Genomic DNA, 27,663 nt, shown 5'->3' with positions numbered 1-27,663 from the left:
ACATCCTTGCCAGCATTTAGTGTCAGTGTTTTGGATTTTGGCTATAATAGGTGTGTAGTAGTATTTCATTATTTTAATTTGCAATTCCCTAATGATATGTGATGTTGACTTATCTTTTCATATGTTTATTTGCCATCTGTATATCTTCTTTGGTGAGGTATCTATTCAGGTCTTTTGCTCAGCTTTTAATTGGGTTTGGGTTCTTTGCTTATTGTTGAGTTTTAAGACTCCTTTGTATATTTTGTGTTTTTTTTAAGATTTTTAAATTTTTTTATTTTTAATTAACTACTTAATTTTTGAGTAATCTCTATACCCAACATGGGGCTTGAACTCACAACCCCAAGATCAAGAGTCACATGCTCCACTGAGTGAGCCAGTCAGGCACCCCAGAGTTCTTTGTATATTTTGGATATTAGTCCTTTAACAGATACGTGCTTTGCAAAGATTTTCTCCAATCTGTAGATTTCCTTTTCATTCTCTTGGCAGTGTCTTTGCAAAGCAGATGTTTTAAATATTAACACATCAGTCTTTTAATTACCATAAAGATAAGATGTCAGAGATGTTGCAGAAAACTCTTTTTTTAAGGAAAAAATCAATTTTTTAAAAAGGGAAAAAAATCCACTTTTTTTTTTTTCCAAAAAACTATCTTGATTACTAGGAAGATGGACTTGAATAACTTCCAGTCTCTTTTGACTCTAGTTTTTATGATTCTGTGGAAAGAATGATGGTGTATTATGGATTTTTCCCATATTAATTCTAGCGTCCCCTATCCATTACCACATTAATATATGGTAATTGAAGAAAGTTTAGGAAACATCGAAAAGAAGAAAATATGATTTTTTTTCCTAAACAGTATAGCACTAAGTGCAAGAATTTTGGATAGCAAAAAATTCAAACAGGTGTGCCTATATGCTTGTCTTTCAGTAACTGCAATGAAATTAACCTTTTTACTACTTCATGGATGAAAAGACAGTAATGTGGTACATAAATAATTAACTTTTATTTTTTTTAATTTTTAAAGTTTATTTTTTTAAAATATGGAATGCTTCACGAATTTGCATGTCATCCTTGTGCAGGGGCCATGCCAATCCTCTCTGTATCATTCCAATTTTAGTATATGTACTGCTGAAGTGAGCACAATAATTAACTTTTTAAAAACACATATTTAGGGGTGCCTGGGTGGCTCAGTTGGTTTAGTGTCTGACTCTTGATTTCAGCTCAGGTCATGATCTCAGGGTCATGAGATTGAGCCCCATGTTGGACTCCATGCTGGGCATGGGCCTGCTTAGGATTCTCTCTCCCTTTCCCTCTGCCCCTCACCCCACCCCCTCAAATAAAATAAAATAAAAAAATAAAAACATGTATTTATTGTAATAAGTATCACCAAAGTGTATGAGGTAAAAAGTGATGGTCTCCCTCCACACCATCTTTCTTTATAATTGTAATTATTTTCTATAGAAACAAAAATCTTTATATCTATGCTTACCTGGTTATACACATACATACAGACATGCAAGCTTCATAAGTCAGGGATCACCCATGTCTATCTTGATGTACATCATTGTAAGCCTAGTGTGCACTATGGGCCTTAGTACACAGAAGGTGCTAAATTGAATGAATAAATGTCACACTCTACCTTGTTCTGTAGGTGGCTTTTTTTTTTTTTTAATTTAAGAATGTAACCTGAATATGTTTCCATGTTAGGGCATCAATAACTACTTCATTATTTTCAATGGCTCCAGAATAATCCACTATGTGAATACACTATAATTTATTCAACCAGTACCCTATTACTGGATGTTTAGGTTACATTATATATATATAAATATACATATATTTTAATTTATTTGAGAGAGAGAGTGAGGGAGAGAATGAGCAGGGAGAGAGGCAGACGGAGAGGGAGAAGCAGACTCCCCACTGAGCAGGGAGCCCGATGTGGGGCTCAATCCCAGGACCCTGGGACCATGACCTGAGCTGAAGGCAGACGCCTAACGACTGAGCCACCCAGGCGCCCCTAGGTTATATATATTTTTATACACACACACACACATGCACACTTATGTACAGCATTACAAACAATACTGCAGTAAGCATGATAGCCAAATTATTTTGTATAAAAGTTCTATCAATTTGTCTTCTTACTAACAGTGAATGTGTGTTGAGTTCTCCACATCAATGCTAGGGATGATTTCCCAAATTGGATATTATCAATCTTTGTTATTGTTGCTGTTTCTTTTGTTTGGAAAAAAGGTCCTTACAAGGGGAATTGCAGGCTATTTTGCTTTAAAGTGAAGTTGGGATTCAAATTGGGAAGATTCTAAATGGCAAATAGGACATTTGAATATTTTTAAAGCAGTGAAAGAGAAAGGGTTTGAGAATTTTTTTTTTTTTAAGATTTTATTTATTTATTGGACACACAGAGAGTGAAGGAACACAAACAGGGGGAGCAGCAGAGAGAGAGGGAGAAACAGACTCCCCGCCGAGCAGGGAGCCCAATGCAGGCTCGATCCCAGGACTCTGGGATCACAACCTGAGCTGAAGGCAGAAGCTTAACGACTGAGCCACCCAGGCGCCCCTGAGAATTTTTTTTTTTTTTTAAGATTTTATTTATTTATTTGACAGAGAGAGAGAGAACAAGTAGGCAGAGAGGCAGGCAGAGGGAGAGGGAGAAGCAGGCTCCCCGCTGAGCAGGGAGCCCAATGTGGGGCTCCATCCCAGGACCCTAGGATCATGACCTGAGCCGAAGGCAGCGGCTTAACCGACTGAGCCACCCAGGTGCCCCCCCTGAGAATTTTTTTATACATTATAAAATGTTTGAGCTCGAAGAGATCTTAAAAATTATGTTTCAGTGAACTTTTTTTATAGATGGGGAAATAGAAATTCTGAGAAGTAAAATGATTTATTTAACCACACACTATCCATTAATAGCAGATCTGATATTAGACCAAGATTTTTTGGGTCTCAGCCCATTATTCTTTGGTTTTATTCAGCAAATATTTACTAAACATCTTGTACTAAGTACTAAAGAAGATTCAGCAAGTAAGAACACATACTTATTGAGCACTTTCTTATGCCAGATCTTTCAGATACATGGTATGGCATATACCACATCAATCTACTACATTTTTTATTTTTGTTTTGTGTGTGTGTGGTTCCTTTTTTTTTTTTTTTTTTTTTTTAGTATTATTAGGTATTCCTATGTTTCAGTAATAGTAGTAATTCTTAGAGTCAAGCCTGGAATAAGTTCTGTAGATCAGGAGGAAAATGATACTATTGTTTTACTCAAAAAGGTGTCAAATGGAAAGCATGGCTGATTGCTTTTTTTCTCAGGTCTGTTTAGGGTATCAGGCACTCCTCTGTGTAGGTCCTCAGTGTGCACAAACCTGAGAAATGCCGCAATTGAGAGAAGGCCAGCTAAGTTGAAAGAGTGCCTGAAATGTGTTTGGGGACATAGGTTGGACAGATCAAGGAGGGCTTTGTTGATCTAGTTAAAGATTTTTGCTTTTGTTCTAAGGAAATGGTAAACTAACGAAGGATTTTAAGTGGATGCTCCACAGGGTCTTATTTGCAATTAAAAGAGGAGGGGGGGACACTTGGGTTTTAAATGCATTAGGAAAGCTGCAAGGTCAATGAGTCAGGAGGCTATATATCATTAGTCCAGGTGGTAGTTGATGGTGACTTGTTCCCTAGCTACAATATATAGAGAAGTGGAGGTACATTAGGGACACAGAACTGACAAGATTTTGGTTAACTGATATGGCATTGAGAGGGAGAAGGGGTCTTGTATTACTCTCTAGTTCCCAGCTAATGCTGCTGGATACAAGTGGGTGATGTTCACTGAGATGGGAACTCTGGATATATGACTGGGGGGAAGATCATGTGGTCAGTTTTGAAATGTTGTTTTGAAGGGCCTGAAAATCCACTTAAAGGTCTAGGGGGTGATTAGACAAAGGAATTAGAGGTCAGAGAAGAGCTAGAGATTTTAATTTGGGAGTCTTGTTCATATGGTAGAAGACATTGCCTAGGTAGAGGCACTTTTTTTTTTTTTCTTTAAGGAACTTGATCGCCAGGAAGGTCTAAAAAAGCGTTAGATGGTTCAGATCCACAATTTTCATTTCATTAATTAATAGGATTACTCTATTTTTATTTTTGTAAACATCTGGGTTGTTTTTTATTTATAATATTATCTAACCTTTGGATTATCGAAACGAAAATCCTTGCTGAATTAGCTAAATACCATAGCAGATACATGTTTAATAATTAGTAAGGGATTTTTAGGTAGTGGCAATGTCAGATCCTTGCTGAACAGATTGGCTAGGTAGTACTTTGGTCAAATATTTCATATTTTGATCCAGCTACCTTTGGAAAATAAACTGGCATTTTATGTGCTTAAGCACTTTCAAGAGCACTCATCTAACTTTTCCTCGAACCACTGATTTGTTGTCACATCATAGAGCTTATTTCGGGAACCAGTGAGCTCTTAAAAATAAGCTTGTTTCTTAATCAAAAGGACAGTATTACATTACAGCTGAATTGGATAAAATTAGTATCCAAACCGCGATTGAAATTCTAATGCCTTTGTCTTGTCTTTCTTATACCTAGTAAATGGCTACAAGGAAATGTCACTTCACATAAGATTAGTTGCCAAGATTTTAAAAAAGAAACACAGATATGTTCCTCACAGTTGCCCTAACCACGCAGCTTTTGTGCTGCTTCAAGTTGCTCAAACTGTGCTGAGGAAGCCCTTATACTGCTTAAAAGGCCAGGGACTCAAACAGACTATTGCACAACTCTTCACCACCGGGCGGTTTCGCTTCCAAATCTGGCCTTTCTATCATCCCACGGCCGGAGTCGCTTCTGGCTCCAGTGGAGCCAGCCCGGTTCCCCCTCAAAAGCAGCCAGGGTTTCCTCGTCCGAGCCATGGGCGCCCCTCCCTCCGCCCAAGGTTTACGCGAAAGTGAAGCCGCGCGGGCGCGGGGCCGCCGGAGGTCCCATTGTCCGGCTGGGGGGACCTGCTCTCCCCAGCGCGACTCCCGCACTCGGGTCCCACCATGTAGGTTAACCAAAGGTCTACGGGTCTCCGCGCCACTCCCCTCCCCCCGCCGTCCCATTGTCTGCCTCGCCCCGCCCCGGGGGACACGTGCGCCTGCAGCTTCCCGAGCGAGAAGAGCGCGGGGTGGCGGCGGCGTGGACACCGCCGGGAACGGCTGCGCGGCCGCGGCGCCGGGGGTGGGGGCCGGGCGCGCACGGACCGGTGGGTGCCCTCCGGGAGCTGCGATAGCGTTCCGCGCCCCCCGCCCCGCCGGCCCGGGACGGGGCGGGGGGTGGGCCGGGTGGGAGCTCAGTGGGGGTGGCGTGCGCGTGGTGCTGCGGTGGGGGTGGGGTGGGGCGGGGTGGGGAGATGCCTGTCTCCTGACAAAGGAGAACGACTGGGACACGCTGAGCCGGCCCACCCCGCTGGAGGCGAGAGGGAGGCGGAGTGCCGGGAGGGGAAGGGGCGGGCCTTTCATTCACTGTCGGCCCCTCCGTCGCCGCTGGAGCGGAAGGGCGGGGTCTCGCGCCCCCCACCCCCGGGAGGTGAGGAGCCAGGGAGGTGGCGGGGCGTGGGGGCGGAGCCCGCGGGCGCGCGTCCCGAGGCGTAGGCTACGTCGTCACGTCAGCGCGGGAGAGAGAAAGAGAGGAGCCGACTCGGCTGGGACTGGGGGACGGAGTCGAGAGAGCAAGCGAGGGAGGGTGTGAGCGAGCGTTCGAGCGAGGAGGGGAAAGGCGGCCACTCGTGCCTGAGCGGCCGCGGACGACACTGGAACTGGTGGGGGAAAGGAGCAGGGAGGGGAAGAAGAAAGGCCGAGAAAGGAGCCGGACGGAGGCTGGTGGTGGTGCTAGGGGGAGAAGGAGGAGCTGGAGGAGGGCAGGGGCAGAGCGAGTGAGTGAGAGAAGCGGACGCGCGAGGGAGGGGAGGGAAGGGGGGGGTCACGCGGGCGCGCGCGCGCGCACAGGGAGCGCGCTCGGAGGCGAGTGGAACTGGATCGGGTTTGCTGCCAGCGGCGTGAGCTTCGGCCGCCATTTTACAACAGCTCCACTCGCGCCGGACACAGGGAGCAGCGAGCACGCGTTTCCCGCAACCCGATCTCCTCGGACAGGATTCTTCCGCCGCAGCCCAACGGGGAGGTAACGACCGCCTGGACCCGGGTCTGGGAGGGGAGCACCGTGACATTGTGGAGTGAGCTGGGAGAAGGAGGAGTGGGGAGAAACCGGCTTTTCTGGAAAATGGATTCCAAGGGGGAGCACGTTGACTGGGGCTGCTTGAGAGTAGGCCGCGGCCCGCGCCGCCACTTCCTCCTCTTCTCCATGTGCTGCCGCCGTTCGGGCTTTGTCTGCGGCGCTCCAGGGAGGAGGCGGCCCCATGGCCCGCGCGGACCACGAGCGGCGGCGGAGTTGGTGCTGTCGTGGCCGTCGTCGCGGCGCGGGAGTGGGCGGAGAGGAGCGGGTCCCGTCCCGCAGCCGCGCGGCGAGCTTGGGTGGTGCTCGCGGTCCGGCGGGCGTTAGGCAGTTCGCGGAACGCCCTCATTCCGCCGGGTTGCCGGGCCGGGGGTGGGACAGCTGGCCCCGGCGCCGCAGTCACTGCACGGACGGGCGAGGGGTGGGGGCTTGCACCATGCGCCGCGGCTCACGTCTCGGCGGGGCGGGCGGGCGGCCGGGGGTCGCCGGCGCCCGGGGCGGAGAGAGCCATGTGTCACGGCGGAGACGGCGGCGCTGGGGGGGGGGGGGCGGGGAGAGCTTGTGGCCTGGCGCCGCCGCGGCCTCGGTGTGGAGGGGAGAGATTGTGCTGCTACTGCTTTCTGGGGGCTCCGATCTTGGCTTCAGGTTGACGTTGGGAGCCGGTGATGGTCGTCTTGGCCTGGGACTCGGTGGGTTTCCGTTGAAGGAAGTTGTAGGACATTTGAAGGCGCAGAGCACGTGTTTCTAATGGGCTCCTGGTGGCCGCAGCGGTGAGGCTGCCGCTATGGGTGCGGAGTCGGGGGCGGGCTTTGGGGTGCGGGGGTGAAGGGTGGAGAAATTGGGTGGTAGGAAGGTAGCTTGTGTGAGCGCTTTGTTCTTCGCTGGCTGTTGTTACTGATCTATAAGCGGCAGGCGGGAAAAGCGCGCACTTTGGGGGTTTACCTTTGAGAGAGAGAAGCCCAGCTTTGCTTTCTCCACACACCTCATTCTCTGTACGGGCACAGCTGTATGTGGCACGCTGGCTCGTCCTCCTGCTGATTGGGCTCCATTTGTAATATGGTTTTTTCTAGGGAGTGTTAGCAGGTGAGTCAGGGGTGGTGCTAAGGAAAAACATAGTGAATCTGTCCTCCTGTGCCCCGCGCTCCAAATCTGGCTTGTCAGGCGATAGTGACTGTAAGGCTTTTTTAAAGGGAGGCGCAGGTTGGCTGGTGTAGAAATTGGTAGAGAAAGTAAAGATTGGGGCTCTTATATTTCCTCTACCCTTTTTGAAGATCCTAGTTTAATTTTGCTTATTGCGTTTGAACAGATCTCTGGAAACATGGCTACAGAACATGTTAATGGAAATGGTACTGAAGAGCCCATGGATACTACTTCTGCAGTTATCCATTCAGAAAATTTTCAGACATTGCTTGATGCTGGTTTACCACAGAAAGTTGCTGAAAAACTAGATGAAATTTACGTTGCAGGTAAGAACTAACACTTGCAAAATTATATTATGAAATTTTTCTATTGGATTTCTGGCTTTGAGCTAAAATAGCAACTTTTTGTGGTTTCCAATAAGTGTGGGAACTAGAGTTTTGCTTTGTCGTGATAGTTGTGAACTAGAGGTTTAGGTGTATAGAGGGAGGGAAGAAGGAAAGGTTAGGAGGTAAAGGCTGGCTGGCCAGATGGATAAGTATATGATGGTAGCAACAGCTGCTAAATGTTGGGAACAGGCCATGTGACTTTTTGGGGGTATTTTTATAGTAGGATTCTTGTTAAATAACTTGGTAACTGTAGACTTGTAGTCTGTCTGTCTTGGTGTGGCTGTTGCTTTTTCTAGTGGTATTTGAAATTGAGTAGAGGTTCAGTTGTCATGCTTGGTACTTTGTTGGTTGATTTTAGGATTTGTAAGCTTATATATTTACTGTAGAAATATTTAGCCTTCAGAACTATGTGACTTAGACACAACATGATGTAAAAGAAGTTGATTCATTATTGCAAGTGTGGTTGAGAGGCCTTATTTAGTTGAGATTGCAGTTCAGAATGACTAAAGTATGTGTGTTTCTCATTATATATAGATAAGGGAAATGGAAGAATTCTTACTTGGCAAGCATGTACCTGTATTGGCAATCATGGTTTCTTAAAAAAAAAAAGTTTCCAAAAATATTAAAGTTGACAACTAATTAAGTTTTCTCTTCTCCAGGGCTGGTTGCACATAGTGATTTAGATGAAAGAGCTATCGAAGCTTTAAAAGAATTCAATGAAGACGGCGCATTGGCAGTTCTTCAGCAGTTTAAAGACAGTGATCTCTCTCATGTTCAGGTAATGCTAATTTCAGTGTAAATAAAATAAACATGAGTAGTTTTGAAATAGTTTATTTGATTAGATACAGATAAGACAGTAATTGTTAAATACATTTGGAAAATTCTTTTGTAGAACAAAAGTGCCTTTTTATGTGGAGTCATGAAGACTTATAGGCAGAGAGAAAAACAAGGGACCAAAGTAGCGGATTCTAGCAAAGGACCAGATGAGGCAAAAATTAAGGTATGTCCTTGGGGATTAACATAAGAATAAAAAAATTAAAAAAAAAATTAAGGTATGTCTTAAAAACTTTTTAAAAAAATTCCCTTCAGTTTTGAAGTTCTTAACTCTTTTCTAGCTTTGCTGAATACTCCTTGGATGTGAAATGGGTGTGTTTCTTTAAGATGTTGAGAGTTAATAACAATGAGATAATTTGTTAATCTTTTCTATTACTATTTTTTGGAAAGTTTCCTGCCTCTAGTTATTTGTTTCTAGAACAACTCATTTTTAAATTTTTCTTGTTATTGAGTTATGGCTTAAATCAGTGCTATTGGTATTCTAAGGAAAACACTTAAAATACATCTGCCATACTTCTAAAGGTTTTCTGAAAAGCTGCAAGTCCAGAATAATGACAGTGGAACAAAAATGGGAGGGGATCAGGTCACTCCACTACGGGTGGGGAGTGTACCTTTAACAGTTGACTGTTTTTAGAATTCTCAAACCCCAAATTAAATGGATTAGAATTTTTAACACTATCTTTTTTCTCTTCTATTACTGTTGATTTTAAGGCTAATTTGTTCATTTCTAAAGGCAGCTTTTATCAATAAAATTGATTAGTGTAGAAATGTAAATGAAGAAACAGGCTGGGAGTGAAGTTCTGGTTTTTTTTTTCATTAAGGTCATATAGAATGGTAAGTGGACTTAAATGCAGCTAGGTTTTGATCTTTGTTTTGGTTTTTAGTTCATAGAAAATAATGGTGATCATAGTAGTTTTAATCTGATGCTCTTACTAGTGCTCTTGAACCAAGGGTTACGGTTTAAGAAAGTCAGTTATTAATGCTGCTAAGTGATGCTTTAATGGTACGGGAGGAGAGAAACTTGGAATAAGGAGTTAGCTGTTCATGTCATCCATAAATTTGAGGCTTTCACAGGTCTAGCTGTGAGTGAATTGTGTTTGAATTATAAATTAACTTTCTCCATAGAAATGGAGTATAGTTGTCCCCAATGTAATTATGTGGATTCTAATTAAATATACATTTAGGGGTTATGATTATTAAAATCTTATTAAAAATGTAAAGTTTAGTTCATGTGATTTTTCTGTTCTCTTTGGGGGAGAGTGGCTTAAAGCTTTAGTGTGACTTAAATTACAGCAAGAAGACAGTACTTTTTATAGGATTTTTTTTAATAGGATGTTTGATGGGGAATAAGTTTTCCTTTAGGGATTGATACAAAAGGTATTTGAGTCATAATAAAGACTAAAGTGAAAAAAAGATTAAGGTGAAAGAAACAGGGATTACATACGGGGAAAAGGGAAGATGAACCATTTAACGGTTTCATTTATGTTTTAGTAGTGTAATAGATTTCAGTTTATTTTTGTTACCCAGTGTTGCATCCTTTAGTAAACATTTGGGCATAATAGAAAAAGACTGCTTAAGATAATGTAGCGGTTTGTGGGAGTTTAGGAATAGTTATTTTACTATAGTATTTTTTCACAGATATTTAACATTTTTCACATAGATGTATAAAATCTGTCTTGTCATTTTCATTTCCAGAGACTGAAGCGACCCTAGGTCACTTAACAGCATTTCGATAAGATTGTCATTGTGTTTGGTGTCAGCTTATTTTTATTTCAGAATTTATCAGCTAATTATTAGATTTTATTCTTTAGAAAGGGGTTCTGTGCTTTGTGGTTGAGATGGTGGAGGAGAATAATTCTTGTTTTTTTCCTTAGGCTAGCAGTGGACCACTTCTAACACTTTTTGCCTATAGTAAGGGGTAAGAGAAACTAACACTCTGATTAGTAAATAGGAGTTGTGTAAATTTTAACAGTTCATTTTTAGGGAGATAAAATGTAGAAGTTATTTCACATTCTTGCAGTTAGATAAAGTTTTCAAAGTCATTTTGGACTTTTGAATGAACCATGTTGTCTGTGAAGCATGGTGCTTGAATGTCAGATGTATTGAGGATGTTTTCCCTGTAACTTCTAAGTTTCTGGACTTAGTTTGGGGAGTATAATTTAGGGTTGGTGAAATGCCCAGAGTGGCAGTGGGTACCTGAAGTGTGGGGTACAGGGAATTTATTGAGTGAAAAATCCAGACTTGGGGGAGAAGAAACTTACCTAGTTCCTCCTTTGGGAGAGAATTAAATGCAACCAAATTAGGGGCAGTAATTTTTTTAGGAGATAACTAGCAGAGTAGATACAGAGCCTGTCTTGAAAGTTGTTGATGGATCAATATTAGTTTTTTGTTGTTCAGTAATCACTAAATAATTGGAGATCAGAAAATAATTTGAGCAGGATCCTGAAATTTTCACTAGAAATTAGAGCTACTGCAGGGTACATTAAAGGAGAAATTCTAAAACAGATACCAGAAACCTGTTTGTAGGGATTGTTGCCAAGGTAAATGGGAAAGATTTGAACAAGATTGATTTTTAACTGTGAAATGCATGGGTGTGGTCTTGTGAATTAAATGTATTAATGACTTTTGAACTTTTCAAGGCACTCTTGGAAAGAACAGGCTACACACTTGATGTGACCACTGGACAGAGGAAGTATGGGGGACCGCCTCCAGATTCCGTTTATTCAGGTCAGCAGCCTTCTGTTGGCACTGAGGTAAAGAAACTAAAAACTTGTACCTTTTGTAGTAAATGCACAGGTATCTGGTTTCCTAAAGAAACTCTCCATGGTTTTTACTTCATGTTTAATTTACAGATATTTGTGGGGAAGATCCCAAGAGATCTGTTTGAGGATGAACTTGTTCCATTATTTGAGAAAGCTGGACCGATATGGGATCTTCGTCTAATGATGGATCCACTCACTGGTCTCAATAGAGGTTACGCGTTTGTCACTTTTTGTACAAAAGAAGCAGCTCAGGAGGCTGTTAAACTGGTAAGTTTTTTTTCCTTCAGTCTCCACATTCACTATCTTTAATTAAAGCCAGGTTTTTTCTTACTGTGCATAAGAGTTAACCAAATGTTTTTTGAAGTGCTGATAAGGCACTGTCCTACAATCTCTTTGTACTCACTGTAGCAGTATGCTTTGCATATATAGTTGATTGGACTGAGGATCTATAAGTTAGTGTGTCAGAATTCTGAGTTACTGGTTCTTTAAAACAACTGGCTTAGTAATGGTTTTTTAATAGGAATGTTAAAAGATTTCAGAAAGTAACTACATAGGGTAGGGTTCCCTTATATTCTGGCTGTATCTGGGCTACCCCTTTTTCTAAAATATATCACAAAGACATTGTGATGATAAATTTCTAGTTAATAAAGGGTTTTGTGGTGAGTCGCAATATTTGATTTCAAAATACCAGATGTAAGGTGTGGGGACCTAGTAATTTTTAAGAAAATTGTTAATGATTAAAATTATAGTTTATATGATTCATCTTTAAAGCAGTCTTACTAAGTTTTGTGACTCAGATGGTTTCTGCATTTTATAATTTACGATGTCAAAGGTTAATTTCAACCCAAAAAATGTACCAAAAAGTGTACTACTGGGGAGGAACATTTGTAAATGGTCCATTAAGGCAGTTATTTGTTAAATTTGCCTTGTCTGGCTTAACTATTTTATGGGTAATTCCAAGTAAACTTAATATCCCCGGGTTGATTTCTATTGAATTTTATTATTCCTTTCCTCACATTCAGATGTTTCACATTTTAAGGCATACCATAAGGAGAAAAACCAACTATGCTGTTTTTGCTTTTTATATTGCTTGAATCTCTCCATTGTTCTGTATAACTGAATATGGTAAAGACTTTACATTAGAAAAGTGGTACTTGAAAGATTATAGCGTCTTTAAAAAAAGAATTCAGGAGTTTAGGTATTTCCTTTTAAGTCATGGATGATTTTTCCCTCCTTTAAAGAATGCGTCCTATTTCAGAGCAGGCATAGTTCTAGGTAACCATTCCTAGTAACCTCTGGGTGGTCAAAATTTTAACTTTTAAGCAGTTGAGGTAAAATTAAGGACTTTTCTAGAGTTCTGGAAAGATATTTTGAAATCATCCAGTTTAATTTATAAAAGAATACTTTTTTGCCAGGTAGTAATAAAGTAGTGGTAAGTTTTAATTCGGCATTGTAGAATGATTGAGAAGACAAATATCATATTACAACAAGCAAGTACAGAATTTACCACTGTTCTCCGATCCATTTTATTTATTTGATATTACATAAAGTTCTTATCCTGCTTAGTAAGTACGGTTATTTAGTGTGTAAGTGGTGATTTGTGTACTTACTAATATTTTTAAAGGAATCATTAAACTAATATTTCTAGGACACTTAATTCTTGCTACCAAAATATAGTAATTATGGTAGGTCCTTAGGAGAATTTATTTCTAGACGATTTCTAGAATCCTTAAAAAATGCATCATTAGAGGAAGATGATACATAATCCAATTGTAACATGATTTTGAGTGCCGGTAAAAACACATTATGAAAGAATGTTTCAGTTTGGGCATTTGCCTTGGCTTAACAAATAAGATTGTCCAAGATTGCATTGCTATAGGCTTAGAATATATAGTGTTATTGATATAGTTAAGTTTTCTAACTATAATGCAGAAAGTTCCATAGATAGCCAAACAGCCATTTTGATTCATCTAGGAACTAATTCTTGTCCTTTTTTTACATTTTTTTTCTGAGTTTGTGATTTGAGTCCTCATCTGGGAGCATGTTTATTTACTGCCTGAAGGAGGCTTTACATTTTGGTGCCTTTTAAAAAGATATTTTTAGTGGTGATGGTGTACATCCACTAGGATGAATTGGATGTATCATCATTGCTTTTTTTAAAAGGATGCTTTACTGTGGTAGGATTTTGGTGATAACGGAATTGGGAGATTTGCCTTAATATAACTGAGAGGACTAGACTTTTGAGGAAATGAAGCATTCTAGAGAAATAATAGAATTCAAGTTAATTACGGTGTTTTTTGCTACTTTGTATTTATTGTGGAAATGAGTACCCTTGTCCTAAATGTGTTCCTTTAAGGAGCATATTTTGAAAACTATTCCTATATGTGGCATATCATGAGAGTCTGCTTGAATTACACCTCTGTCTAAAGTGAATTTTTTTTTTTTTTTAAGATTTTATTTATTTATTTGACAGAGAGAGACACAGTGAGAGAGGGAACCAAGCAGGGGGAGTGGGAGAGGGAGAAGCAGGCTTCCCGCCAAGCAGGGAGCCCGATGCAGGGCTCGATCCCAGGACCCTGGGATCACGACCTGAGCCGAAGGCAGACGCTTAACGACTGAGCCAACCAGGGGCCCCTAAAGTGAATTTTTATATAAGATAATGGAATGGTTGTTCTAGTTGTAGATGATCATATGTTGAAAAAATGCCTGGCATTAGTTATAGATCAGACAGGATTGAGGGACCATTTCTTTTTGCTTTTCTGTACTTTGAGTGTCTTGAGGAGTACCCTAGGTCAGGATAGTTTATGTATTGGGGTGCCTAGCTGGCTTAGTCAGTAGAGCATGTGACTCTTGATTTTGGGGTCATGAGTTCAAGCCCCATGTTGGACATAGAGCTTACTTAAAATGTAAAGGTAATTTATGTATTTGACCTTATTTTTTGATACGATTCAGTAATGGCTTTCCCCCCTCGATTAAAAATAATTGTGGATTTTGGGGTACCTGGCTGGCTTAGTTGGTAGAGCATATGACTTGATCACAGGGTCGTGAGTTCGAGCCCCATGTTGGGGGTAGAGTTTACTAAAATATATATGTATATCGTGGATTTTAAATTTGTGTCTGAATTACTTGTAAAATGGTTTGGTACTAACAGCTGAAAAAGAGGCATGGACTTAGAAGCAGCTGCGAACTTTTTATTTATTTATTTTTAAAGATTTTATTTATTTATTTGAGACAGAGAGAATGAGAGACCGAGAGCATGAGAGGGAGGAGGGTCAGAGGGAGAAGCAGACTCCCCGCCGAGCAGGGAGCCCCATGCGGGACTCGATCCCAGGACTCCAGGATCATGACCTGAGCCGAAGGCAGTCGCTTAACCAACTGAGCCACCCAGGCGCCCCAGCTGCGAACTTTTTAAATGAAATGGTTTTCAGCCAACATTTGCTTTGTATTTTGGGGAATAAAAATATTTTTCCCTAAACAATGATCTAAAGGGGAAGCAAGATCTAAATTTGTGAAAGGTAAATAGCTACCTATTGAGTGCTTGTTAAAACTCAGGAGCTGTGCTAGGGTGCTACATTATTACCTTTATTTTTTTTATTTTTAATTTTTTTTTACATTATTACCTTTAAATACTACCTCAGTCTATTCTTGAAAATAATTGGAATTCATTCTTTAGAAGAGTAAATAGCTTGGGTGACTTACTTGAGGCCCTACAGCTTTAGTTTGATACCAGGTTTGTTTAGTTCAAGTTCTTCTCTTTGGCTAGGCATAACAGTTTAAGCCCGCAATGCACATTATGTCATCAGGTAGCCTGATTCTTTTAAATTATGTAGTAGTTTTGGTAGTGTTAAAAGGAGCATAGGAAATAAGTCCTGTTTCTACTGCCAAAATAGTTTTGGCATCTATCTTCATTGTTACCACCTTAGTCTAAGGTACCATTTGAAGAATCCTGGCTACTCACTGCTTTCCATTGTCCCTTTAGTCTTACCATAGGTTGGATCACAATATTCCCATGTTGAAAACTCTAATAATGGCTTCCAAAAAGGCCCTATCTTATCTGATCAGGTTTCTCCTTATCTCTTTCTTACTCTTTATTGCCCTTCCATCCATGCTTTGCCTTTTTGTCCCCCCCCACATAAACTATGACCATTTCCATCTTCTGCTGTTCTGTTTTCTAACACTCCCCCAGTTACCATGGCTGCTGTCTTGTCAATCAGATCTTAGAAGGCCTTTCCTGACTTCGAGCAGCTTACCATGCAGTTGCCCCATGACAGTATCCTGAACACAATAAAATAGAATGTTTAGATGTATTTAAAGTTATTTCTTGGTTTTGTAAATTATTTGCTTATTCCTCCTTCAGGATACTAGCTCTTTTTTTCTGTATCCCTGACGTTTAGAACAGTGCCACTATATATTTATCCAAATAACCTACCTGACTGGCTCACTAGTGCCATCTAATCTGTTATTTATGACTCAAGAATTTATAACATTCCCATGTTAGCTATGGGCTATTATGCTATTTAAAGATTGTCTAGCTTCCATTTGCAGTTATTTATTCAGTGGTAGGGATTAATGTAGATTAATGGGGGGGGGCAGTGCTTTCCCCCTCATCCCCAGGGAGATATTTGGAAGTATACGTAGTATTTGGTGTTGTCACAAAGACCAGGAAGAACAGTAGGCAAGTGTGTATCTATTTGTGTGGTGTGCTACTGGAATTGAAGCTCAGGGCCACCAGCACCCCAGTGCCCATCACAGTCCTAGATAATAGAAATATCACTGCTGAAAATGCTGATAGTGCCTATGTTGAAACAGTGGATTAATTGGTCTCTATTTGCATATTAAAAGTTACATTTTTAATAGGCAGTGCTGGTTTTATTCACCAAAGTGATTGGTGTATGCTGGTGTAGCATCTGTAAAACCATTTTGATGAATGCAGGTGACAAGACAGGTCCATAAGATTTTTAGTAACATTTTAGCAAATAGTGTGCTTAACAGGAAAGCTTTTATTGTGGACACACAAGGTAGTTTGATTCAGTTCTTGACTTTAGAGTTTATGGGATATGAGAGGCTGAATATAATGAAAGAGAAAGGAGATGCATTGTTCAGAGGGTAACAGTGATGAAGGGATAGATTGTATTGGGGTTGTTACAGAAGGCTTTGTGATAAAGATGATCAAGCAGGATAGTTAAGGAAACAGGTGAATGTAGTTGAAGCAGTGTTTTGTTGAAAGAAATGGGAGATGAAACTAGTATAAAGTCAATGCCAGAAAGTAATTGTCATGACTACTGGACTAAGTTGCATGATGCCATTCAAGTTTTGAGTGTTGGTGTGGGTAGCATAATGTAAATAACAGAGTAATGAAGGATGTTTGGATGAAGAGAACAAAGACCTGGGAGGGGGACAGCCATAGAAAGGAGAGAGGTTACAGATTTTGAAAGGAGAAATGTTAGGTAATGGTATGCTATAGTTCATTCTGATTTTTATCAATGATTTAAATCAGGGCATAGTTGGACTGCCCTCAAAATGTCTGGTGACTTGAGTTTACATGCAGTGGTAAATGCCCTGGATGACCATATCAGGACCTGAAAAGATTTTGATAGCCTGAAACAGAGTTAACACCAGCAAGATGGAATTGACAAAGGTCAAGTCTCATATACAATTAATTTCACAAGTAAGCTGTAGTGTGAGTCAGCAGTATGGTGTGGTTGCCAAATAAGCTAAGGTAATCATGGACTATGTGTTACAGAAGCATGATACTAAGAAATGGGAGATTAGTAATAGTCTCCAGTTTATTCTAGACTCTTCAGTCTCAGTCTGTATCTACAGTATTGTGTTTTGGATGTCACTATTTGGTAACACTCTTAGGAGGCACATCAGTTGGCCAGTATCAGAGGAGAAATGATTAGCAAGGCAGAGAGAACAATTCAGTCATGAGCATTGTGTGCAGGTATATGAAGTGCTGTCATTTGGGGGAGAAAACAGTTATTGTAAAATTTTTAGGGAAGTAGATTTTGGCTCATTGTAAAGATTTTTAGGGTGCCTCGCTAACTTAGAGCATTCAGCTCTTGATCCTCAGGGTTGTGAGTTTGAACCCCACGTTGGATGTAGAGATTATTTAAATAAAAACTTAGATTCTTAAGACCTACTTAAAAATAAAATGGACAGGCTGGGGAGGTAGTGGCTTTGCTGCTGTGGGAAGAGTTAGGACTGAATAACCACTTCTGTGTTAGAGTCCAAATCTGAGATTGCTAATTTTGGGGGGATTTGGCGACTGGCTATGAGGGAAGGAAAAAGTGACTTGAGGTTTTAAGCCTGGATGACAGAACTGTTGCAGATTGTACAACTCCTGTTTTGGTATTCTGAAAGACTGAAACTGCATTGATTAATGTTCAGAGTTCATCTTTATTTTGTCATTTCACTGTGGTACTGATTCTGAAAGCTAGATTTCTGAAATAACATCAGTGCTGAACTTCTTGAGTTGGAAGGAGTCACTTTTTTGTTGTTCATTTTGATACTCTGATAGTGTCCTGATGTACTAACTCCTGAGAGTTAGGATTTATCAGTATTACATTAAAATCTGTGTTAAAGTTCAGAACAGTTTTGTAATGCCCTTCAACCACTGAACTCACTGTTACCCACCTGCTGGGATGTGAAGTTTATTTGTGAATTTATGGTGACTGGTCTTAAAATTATTAGAAAAGTTAATTCAAATACACATATAAAAATGCATGTTTAATCTGTAGATCAGGCACTGCTTTAGGAAATATTTATTTCTGGGTAGTGGGTACTTTTTTTCTTTTTAAAGATTTTTTATTTATTTTTGAGAGCAAGAGAATGAGCACGAGCGGGGGAGACGGGGTAGGAGCAGAGGGAGAAGCAGACTCCCTTCTGAGCAGGGAGCCTGAAGTGGGACTCAATCCCAGGACCCGGGATCATGACCTGAGCTGAAGGCAGATGCTTAACTGCTGAGCTACATAGGCGCCCTTCTTTTTTCTTTTTTGAGTAATCTTTATACCAGACATAGGGCTCAAGCCCTTGACCCTGAGATCAAGAGTCGAATGCCCTGCTTAGGGAGCCAGCCAGGCGCCTCTCTAGGTACTTCTTTTACTTTATTTGGACAACATGCCCAGAGGGTCTCCTTTGCTCCTTTAATGATTTATTTTAATTGGAGAGCCAGTTTACTCTCTGTGGGTTAGTTCTAATTGTTCGTCTTTTTTTCTTCTTACTTAAAAAAACATGGATGAAGAATTATAGTTGACTTTCTAAATCTTGCTAAGTCTTCATGTCATTTGTATTAGAGACCGCAGCCATCCTAAATAACCTTCTGTCTACCCTGAATTGATTAACTGTAGCAGGGCAAGTGAAGAAACTTTTTCTGTAAATAATGAAACAGTCATTACTGCTTTGAAGCAGCATTGTTAAATGTTGTGGAAGTGGTATAACCAAGAACTCTAATTTTTCTTACAAGTTTTTCTTTTTTTTTTTTTTTTTAAACTTAGACATTTTCTTATGGTAAATAGGTCCTGCTCTTAGGACTTCTGGAGGAAAGTTATGCCAAGTCCTGTCACTTCAGAATAACTCCTCCTTTTCCCTTTAAACACTTTTCTATTTTTCTGATGATACTGTTTTTGTCAAGTCCTGGAGTTAAAGATTAGATGATCAAATGGAAAGCCATTGATTTGTCACTAAAGTGGAATATTTGATGCTACATTATAAAAATTTAGGGAATGTATGTGTATGTGTTTTTAAAGCAATTTGTTGTGTTCTTAGGTTAACTTATTTGTAATAGGATATTGTAGTCTACTTGTACTTGTTCATAATCCCATACAGTGATGGATTCAACCATAGCTCTACTATTTTCAGGTAACCCATATATTTCTACTTTTAAGAGGTTTTTGGTTTTAATAGAATATAAATGCTATGAAAGAACAAGGTGTGTAGCAGGATTTTTCAACCCTTAGTACTATTGATATTTTAGATCAGGTAACTATTTGTTTTGCTGGGTTATCTTATGAATTGTAGGATGTTTAATATCCTCTCTGGCCTCTGTATACCCATTAAATACCAGCAGCAAGCCCCCATCCCTAGTTGACAACCAAAAATGTCTTTAGACATTGTCAGATGTTTAGAACTCTTGGTCTGTGTTAAACATAGAAGGGTGTTTTGTTGACCTTCTTTATAGGATTTAGGTGTTGCAGAGTGTTCAGTTGAGCTCAAATCTACAGGTATGCAGAGGAGTTTGGATGATGGAAGTTTCAGGGAAAGCATTTTATTCAGAGGCTCAGCAGTATAGAGCTGTTTGAGAACTTAGGTAAATAGCTAAGATTATAGTATTGTGGAGAGAAAGGAGGAGGAGGAGGAGTTTTAGGATGAACTTCTGTGATGTCCAAGTATTTGAACTTTATTTTGGTGATGGGGAGCCATTGAGAGATTGTTTTCACTAGGCAAAAACTGTCATCTCTTTTTTTTTAAATAAGGTCTCTGGCATAAGTGTAGAGAATATAAATAATCCTGGGATCATGATGACCAGGTACTTTGATAGCATGAATTGAATCAGTGGGGTAGAAAGTATAAAACTGTTCTGAACTTCATGTTAGATTTTGAGTATCTGGAGATGGAGAAAGGGACAAGGAAGAATTGATTTTTTTTGACTTACTATATGCTTTCTTGTCTTCTACCTGATGGACCTTCTATGCAAGAAAAGGGGGAGAAGGGTTCCTGGCTAGCTCAGTCAGGTGGAGCGACTCTTGATCTCAGGGTTATGAGTTTAAGCCCTATATATGGTGTAAAGCTTACTTAAAAAAAAAAAAAGAATGGGAGAGGAATGGTTTCACCTTTGCCATAAGGCTGGTCTACAAATTGTATGGAAATATATGTTGATTGTTTTTAGGTTGTGTAGCCCCACTTGTATATACACACAACATAGATTCTGAGGCCAGGTGTGGGGGATTAATCCATAATTATTGCTGCTGCCACCATTATTACTACTAACATGAAATTTTGAGGTGATTCTGTGTAATGTAAATAATTAATGTTTCTTGATTAACTTGAATACTTCCGAACTTTGGTTTGTAAATAATACTGATCAGTGGATTTGTCACTTTGAAGATTGGGTTTTACCTCTAATATCTCACCCTTCTTTGGGGTATAGTTGCTTGAAGACTTTACTTTTTACTGTAGTTTTATATTTGCTTCTGTACTTGCACCATAATCGATCCACTTTTGTTTTTCTGCAACTTCATTGTAGATTTGATGAAGATGAAATGGGGGAAAAAGTAGGGTTGGATTCAGGAAAAGAAGGTTCTCTCCTTTTAGAATTACATATTTAAAGGTGAAAACCCCTTATTGCAACTTTTTACAAGAGTGAAAAGGAGATGAGGAAAAATAGATTTAGGTGCTGGTTAAAAGAATGGCGGAAAGCTTGCTGGTATTTGAATCCGTTTACCTTGCAAGAGGATAACTGGTCACCAGGATGAATTTAAATAGAAATTAAGGTATTGTGGAATCAGCAGTTTTGAATTTAAGCTGCCTGTAGACCTGATTCCTAATATATCAAGTTTCTTAAGTTTCAAGGACTGGACAAATTTTTGCAGTAATTTAATTCATAAATTTTTTTTTAGTTCTGTCAGTATAATCTTACCTGTCTCATAATTTCCACTTAGAGTGACATATGCTAACTATATTTTTAAAGGGTATTAAAAAAACCATAGCATTGAAATAAGTTTGCCTAAAAATATACATATATTTTTATAATAAACAAGATATTTTAAGTATTTTTAAAACGTGGTACACTTTTTCCCATTTCAGTATAATAATCATGAAATTCGTTCTGGAAAACACATTGGTGTCTGCATCTCGGTTGCCAACAATAGGCTTTTTGTGGGCTCTATTCCTAAGAGTAAAACCAAGGAACAGATCCTTGAAGAATTTAGCAAAGTAACAGGTAAGTTGGATTTATATGGAAGGAGGTGCAACTTCTAATACTGAAGGTAATTGCATACTTCTGTGTGATGAGAAGCATTGTTTTAAACACTGTATTTATTGACTTGTATTCTCTAACCGTGTGCGATAGGTAACTCCCATTTTTCAGATAAGGAAAATAGGTACAGAGGGCTTTGGGAAATGCCGAACATTACATAGTTTGTAAGGAAGGCACCTGGGATTTGAATAGTCAGCAGAATCTTTGCATACCCTGTTTTGGAATCTTTGTATATTTTTATGCATTTTTAGGTGATAGCTTGACATTCTTCATAGGCGTGTTTGAGTAACGATTTGACTTTCTAAATTATTGGAACAATAAATACTGCTATAAGCAGAGATTATACATTGTCAATATGGTGCAATATTTTTGAACTGTAAAGCATTTTTAATAATAGTTTCCAAGTTGGGCTGCTTTTATTAGAATAAATTTTGTCTGCCTAGAATATTTAGTAAATTATCAGACTGTTAGTCTCCAGGAACATTTGAAATCTTACTTAATACTGATATATTTCATTTGAAATAAAGCCATTGATATGAGGCCAGAAAAGTGTCAATCAAAAAGAATTTTAGGGGTACCTGGGTGGCTCAGTTGGTTAAGCATCTGCCTTCGGCTCAGGTCATAATCACTAGGGGATCTGCTTCTCCCTCTTCCTCTGACCCTCCCCCCTGCTCTTGTGTGCTCACTTTCTCTCTCTCAAATAAATAAATGAAATCTTAAAAAAATAATTTTAGTGTTTACTTGTATAATAAAAATGTTTAACCATGTCTGACCTATTATACTGCCATTTCCCGAACAGCTACGTAAAAATTTTATGCCTTTGTCATTTAATTAATGGAAGAATAGTCCTTGGGTCTAAAAAGAATATATTTTCTTTTCATGGGGATTGTGTTGTGTTGGGAACACTTGTGAAGTGTAGATTAGGTAAATTATCTGGACCAGTTCTTTTGAGAGTCGTCTTTAAAGATAAGAGAGAACTTTTCAGTTTTATATTCCAGTATTACGTTAGAAAAATCCTTTGATCAACTTTGTTCTTGCTTATTTTATCTAATTTCTCTGGAACGGTTGCTTATTTTCAGAGGGTCTCACAGACGTCATTTTATACCACCAACCAGACGACAAGAAAAAAAACAGAGGCTTTTGCTTCCTTGAATATGAAGATCACAAAACAGCTGCCCAGGCAAGGCGTAGGTTAATGAGTGGTAAAGTCAAGGTCTGGGGAAATGTTGGAACTGTTGAATGGGCTGATCCTATAGAAGATCCTGATCCTGAGGTTATGGCAAAGGTAATGGCAGTCAAGTTAATAATTTTTTTTGAGGGGGTTGGTGGAAGAAGGGGAAGGCTTCCCTCTCTAAGAGGGAAGTAAAGAACTTCTAAAATGTGTACTTTTTGAAAAACCATATTTTTGAAAGTGAGGAAGTGTTCTTTATTAAAGCCACATATCAGAAATAATACCATGTACATAGGGAGTGAATATAGAAATTTGTGGGCACTCTCAGTCATGATTGTGTAGCTGTCATACTGTCATGATGAGTAGTTAGCCTATATGCTGTGGAGATGGTTCACTGTCATTTTTGTGTGGAGTCTGAGAGCAGTTTCTTTGCATATTTGGGAATGGCGCCATTAGCTTACATGGTTTTGTGTTAAAAGTCCTCCTCCTAAAAATAGTTAACTGTACTGGCCTTAGCAGAGCTGCTGCAGTTACAAGGTTTAGCTATTATTAGGTATCCTGCTTCAGCAGTCAGTTGAGACATCCTATGAGAACAAACATCTCGAGTCAACACTTTACTCATTAGTGCAGTTTGTAGTTAAGTTATTCTATCCTTTGTCATATAAGAATCCCCCTTAATGGTGATAGGCTAGCAAATACAACTTGTTCACTTAAATCAAGAGTGAAATGCCAGAACTGTGAATATTACTAAAGGATAAGTAGTCTTGAGGACAGAAGATAGTATTTTTTCACTGGCCTGTTAAGCTCTTTTGGATTATCACATTAAGAAAATCGGATGTTACTTCAAGTGTTTTAGGGGAAATGATAGTTTCTTAGCAAAAGGTCAGCTTTTGTAATTGTACTTTGAGGAGCTTTATGGATTGAAATGATTTTGTCACTATTTTGAACACTCCTACTTTATCAACATTTCAAAAGCAGGTTCTAATTGACCACCTGTGTTGAGTTAAATGTTCAACAGCTATTTCAGAGGCATGGTATTTACATTGTTAGAAAATGACCACCTCAGTTTTGATTGCAAACTAAATACTAATTTAATAACTACTAAGCATGTTTGTTTTGTTTTGAGCAAAGTACAGAGTTCTCATGTACTCCTTGGCCACACACATGCATAGCCTACCCCCCCCATCAGCATCTGCACCAGAGTGGTATATTTGTTACAATCAGTGAACCTACACTGACACATTATTATAACTTAAAGTCCATAGTTTACAGTAGGATTTACTCTTACTGTACATTCTGTGGGTTTGACAAATGTTCAAATGTAATAGTTTTACTGCCCTAAGAATCTTTACTGATCTGCATAATCACCCCCCATCCCCTCTAACCCTTGGGAACTATTGATTTTTTTTTTTATTGTCTCCATAGCTTTGCCTTTTCCCAAATGTCATGTAGTTGGAGTTACACAATATATAGGTCTTTAAAATTATCTTCTACTTGGTTACATGCATTTAAAGTTGCATGTAACTTTCCATATCTCCATGGCTTGATGAAGCTCATTTCTTTTTAGTACTGAGTAATAATGCATTGTCTTGATATAGTATAAGTTATTTATCCATTCACCTACTGAAGGATATTTTAGTTGCTTCCAAGTTTTGGCAATTATGAATAAATCTGCTGTAAACAACCATATGCAGATTTTTATGTGGACATGTTTTCAACTCATTTGGGTAAATAACAAAAAGTGCAGTTGTTGGATTGATTGGTAAAAGTATGTTTAGCTTTGTAAGAAACTGCCAAACTTCTCCAGAGTGGCTATACCATTTAGCATTTCCACTAGCACTGTTTCTGCTCCATATCCTTACCTGCATTGGGTGGTGTTAGTGTGGGTTTTTGGCCATTCTAATAGGTGTGTGGTGGTATTTCATTGTTTTTATTTATTTGTTATTTTTTAAAAAAAGATTTTATTTATTTATTTTGACAGAGAGATAGCAAGAAAGGGAACACAAGCAGGGGGAGTGGGAGAGGGAGAAGCAGGCTTCCCGCCAAGCAGGGAGCCCGATGTGGGGCTTGATGGGATCATGACCTGAGCGGAAGGCAGACGCTTATCAACTGAGCCACCCAGGTGCCCCATTTGTTTATTTTTTAAAAAATATTTTTTTAACTAATCTCTACACCCAACATGGGGCTCGCATTGACAACCTCAAGATCAAGTCACATGTCCTACTGACTGAGCCACAGTCAGGCACCCCTCATTGTTTTTATTTGTAATTCCCTAATGAAGTGATACTGAGCATCTCTTCATATGTTGTCGTCTGTCTACTTTGGTGAGGTGTCTGTTCAGGTTTTTCACCCATTAGATCCAGCAGTCACACTTCCTGGATATTTTCAAATGAGCTGAAAACTTGGTCTATCTTTTATATTTCTGATATTAATGGTTAGTGACTAAAGTTAATTTTATAGGGTGGGGTGGTGGCATCCTGGAAATTGAACCCTTTTGAAATATACAGGGAGTTTCTGTTTTTTCTTAATTTTCAGGTAAAAGTGCTGTTTGTACGTAACCTTGCCAATACTGTAACAGAAGAGATTTTAGAAAAAGCATTTAGTCAGTTTGGGAAACTGGAACGAGTGAAGAAACTAAAAGATTATGCTTTCATTCATTTTGATGAGCGAGATGGTGCTGTCAAGGTAAATAAATGGGGGAATTATTGTAGGTATCTAAATTAAACTAAGGATTTTTAGTCATCCTACAATTGGAATATTCTGAAAAGTTGAAGGACACTCAGAGGTCGTGTAATCTACTCCAGTTAACCTTTACTGGCTGTAGCAAATTGCATAACTCACTAAACTGAGTCAAAAAGATAATTAGTTGAAGAGCTGGATCTTTAGAAAAAAATCTAACAACTGTATTTTTTAAATTTCATCCTTCCAACATCAGTGAGATGATTTTTGAACTTTGAATGAAGCATAACTGTTGTTAAAGGCGTCTTTATATTGATCAATACCTTATTTTTTTAAGGCTATGGAAGAAATGAATGGCAAAGATTTGGAGGGAGAAAATATTGAAATTGTTTTTGCTAAGCCACCAGATCAGAAAAGGAAAGAAAGAAAAGCTCAGAGGCAAGCAGCAAAGAATCAAATGTAAGTAAAAATTGTATAAATTTAAATGTTGGTAGATTAACTGGTGGAAAACAGGTGTTGTGCAAATCTGTTAAATAAATGCATAACATGCCTTTACCTTTTAAAGAAGACTGGAAAGCTTTGAGCCACTGAGAAATGGCTAGAATCTCAAGAAATGTTTATTGAGCTGTTGCTATTGACCATCCTTGTGAAAATAATTATAATTCTAAATAACTAGAGTTTTGTATAATAATGAAAATCTGTCTAGGGTATTTCCTACTATATTTTACAGAATGTGCTCCTGAATTATGTGTTTTAAATATTAGCTGTCCAGAAGTGTTGATGTATTTGGTTAAAGGGTGGAGAGTTTTTTTTTCTCAGAGATAGAAAATACCCAATTTCCAATTATGATATTATGATAAACTCTGCTTCCTCTACATCCAGAAGAGGCTTCCCTACCAATACATAGTACCTGTTGCCACCTCAAAGATTTTATATATGGGATTTGAGAAATGAAGTAAGAGAATGTAGTTAATAATTATTAATAAGTAACATGGTATTGAAGAAAACTAAGTATGTAATGCATCGCATATATTGGATTTATTTTTAGAACATCTGTAAAAGGATATCTGCTTATTAAGACAGTAAATGAAATTTTTAGCTGGGTAAGAATGAAGTTTGCAATTTAAAAAAATGAAGTTGGTAATTTCTAAGGAGGAAGAGGGATAATTGCTATTTGATGCACGAACAAGAATCATTGAACTTAACTGTATTTCAGGGCCACTTTCTGTCCATTGTCCTATGTGGTATACAAAAGAAGGGTTATGGGTGCTTCTATTTATTTCTCTCATTTCATAATCAGGGAAGAATCAAATTTCTGCAGTTGGCTGTGCAGTTAGGCAAGTTGTCTAGTTCTGAGCCTCAGTTTCTTCAGTTCTAAAGGGGATCAGACTTGGGGCGCCTGGGCTCTGTCAGTTGAGCGGCTGACTCTTGATTTCGGCTCAGGTCATGATCTCAGCGATGTGTGATCTAGCCACACTTTGGGCTCCATACTGGGCATGGAGCCGGCTTAGGATTCTCTCTCTCCCTCTCCCTCTCCCCCCTCCTTGTGTGCACTCAAAAAAAAAGGGGGGGGGGTCAGACTAAATTATGTAAGATGTTTTGTACTGTGATTATCCAAGTGATCTATACTTACAGGACTAAAGAGACATGCCTTATAGGTTTAGTGGTAGTATAAGGAAAAAGACTACAGAAAGCTACGTTTTGAAGGGGGAGCTAATGCTCTATATCTCAAACCCCTTGAGTACATGTGCAGTGAAAATTACTTTTTCATCTCTTACAGAAGATAGTTAACTGATTATGGTTTATTCATGCAGTAGCATAAAGTAAGTGTCGGAGATTATATTAGAAAAGTAAATAGTAACAGTTATAACTTGATAGGTGGAGGGTGATAATAAACAAAGTGGGGAATGTCACTATATCTGTTAATATTAGAGGAGAACAGGCCAAAGGGATGACTGCATGTGATGCTTGCACTTTAACTTGCTGCAGTCATTCACTGATTTTTTTTTTTTTAATTTAACAAACTACAGCACGCATTCCTACTTACTCCTCAGTGCGTCCCTGTGAGTTGAGTACTCTATTCCCCAGTTTGAGATGAGGAAACTGAGGCACAGAGGTCAACTTGCCCAAGGTCAGTCTCACAGCTAGTAAGTAGTGAAGTTGGATTTGAACCAAGGCAGTCTGGCCCCACTCTTACCATTTTACCGGGGTTTCTCAATCTCTCTACAATTAATTGACATTTTGTGCTGGTTGATTCTTGGTTATGGGGGGCTGTCCTGGGCATTACAGGATGTTTAGCAAACATCCCTGGCTTCTACCCACTAGATTTCAGTAGAAATAGCCGCCTCCCCTGTTATGATAGCTAAAAATGTCTCTAGACATTATTTAATGCCCCATGAGGGGCAAAAATCCCCAGTTGAGAATCATTGTATGACTGCATGCTGTTGTCATTGTATAATTTAGTGACGGAAAAAAATGATTTATCAATTATTGAGG

At 39.3% G+C, this 27,663-nt stretch overlaps 1 protein-coding gene and 1 non-coding gene across 6 annotated transcripts in view; one reads left to right on the top strand and one right to left on the bottom strand.

The window, feature by feature from the left end:
- Positions 1 to 1,031: 1,031 nt before the first annotated feature.
- On the bottom strand, positions 1,032 to 1,138 carry LOC123838005 (U6 spliceosomal RNA). Its single transcript, XR_006789349.1, has one exon. It is a non-coding gene; the product is annotated as a U6 spliceosomal RNA (small nuclear RNA).
- A 3,978-nt stretch (positions 1,139 to 5,116) lies between these two features.
- SYNCRIP (synaptotagmin binding cytoplasmic RNA interacting protein) overlaps positions 5,117 to 27,663 on the top strand; it is a 31,040-nt gene continuing 8,493 nt past the window's right edge. For 2 of the 5 annotated variants that reach the window (XM_054505461.2, XM_054505460.2), the window contains exons 1-9: positions 7,526 to 7,685; positions 8,405 to 8,523; positions 8,638 to 8,745; positions 11,219 to 11,332; positions 11,432 to 11,608; positions 21,146 to 21,281; positions 22,397 to 22,602; positions 25,024 to 25,173; positions 25,505 to 25,626. In XM_054505461.2, coding sequence (XP_054361436.2) covers positions 7,538 to 7,685; positions 8,405 to 8,523; positions 8,638 to 8,745; positions 11,219 to 11,332; positions 11,432 to 11,608; positions 21,146 to 21,281; positions 22,397 to 22,602; positions 25,024 to 25,173; positions 25,505 to 25,626 — 1,280 coding nt within the window. In that variant the 5' untranslated portion in view covers positions 7,526 to 7,537. Of the gene's footprint in view, positions 5,255 to 6,074; positions 6,169 to 7,525; positions 7,686 to 8,404; positions 8,524 to 8,637; positions 8,746 to 11,218; positions 11,333 to 11,431; positions 11,609 to 21,145; positions 21,282 to 22,396; positions 22,603 to 25,023; positions 25,174 to 25,504; positions 25,627 to 27,663 lie in introns of those variants that run through there. The other 3 variants (XM_064597835.1, XM_054505462.2, XM_045867199.3) reach the window with 3 other exon arrangements.

This window comes from Mirounga angustirostris, unplaced genomic scaffold (assembly GCF_029215605.1).
Source record: "Mirounga angustirostris isolate CCGP_5_RB_7025 unplaced genomic scaffold, mMirAng1.0.hap1 SCAF_8, whole genome shotgun sequence".
Classification (NCBI taxonomy): domain Eukaryota; kingdom Metazoa; phylum Chordata; class Mammalia; order Carnivora; family Phocidae; genus Mirounga; species Mirounga angustirostris.
Note: the sequence above shows the minus strand (reverse complement) of the source record. Positions and strands in the feature narration are given on the sequence as shown.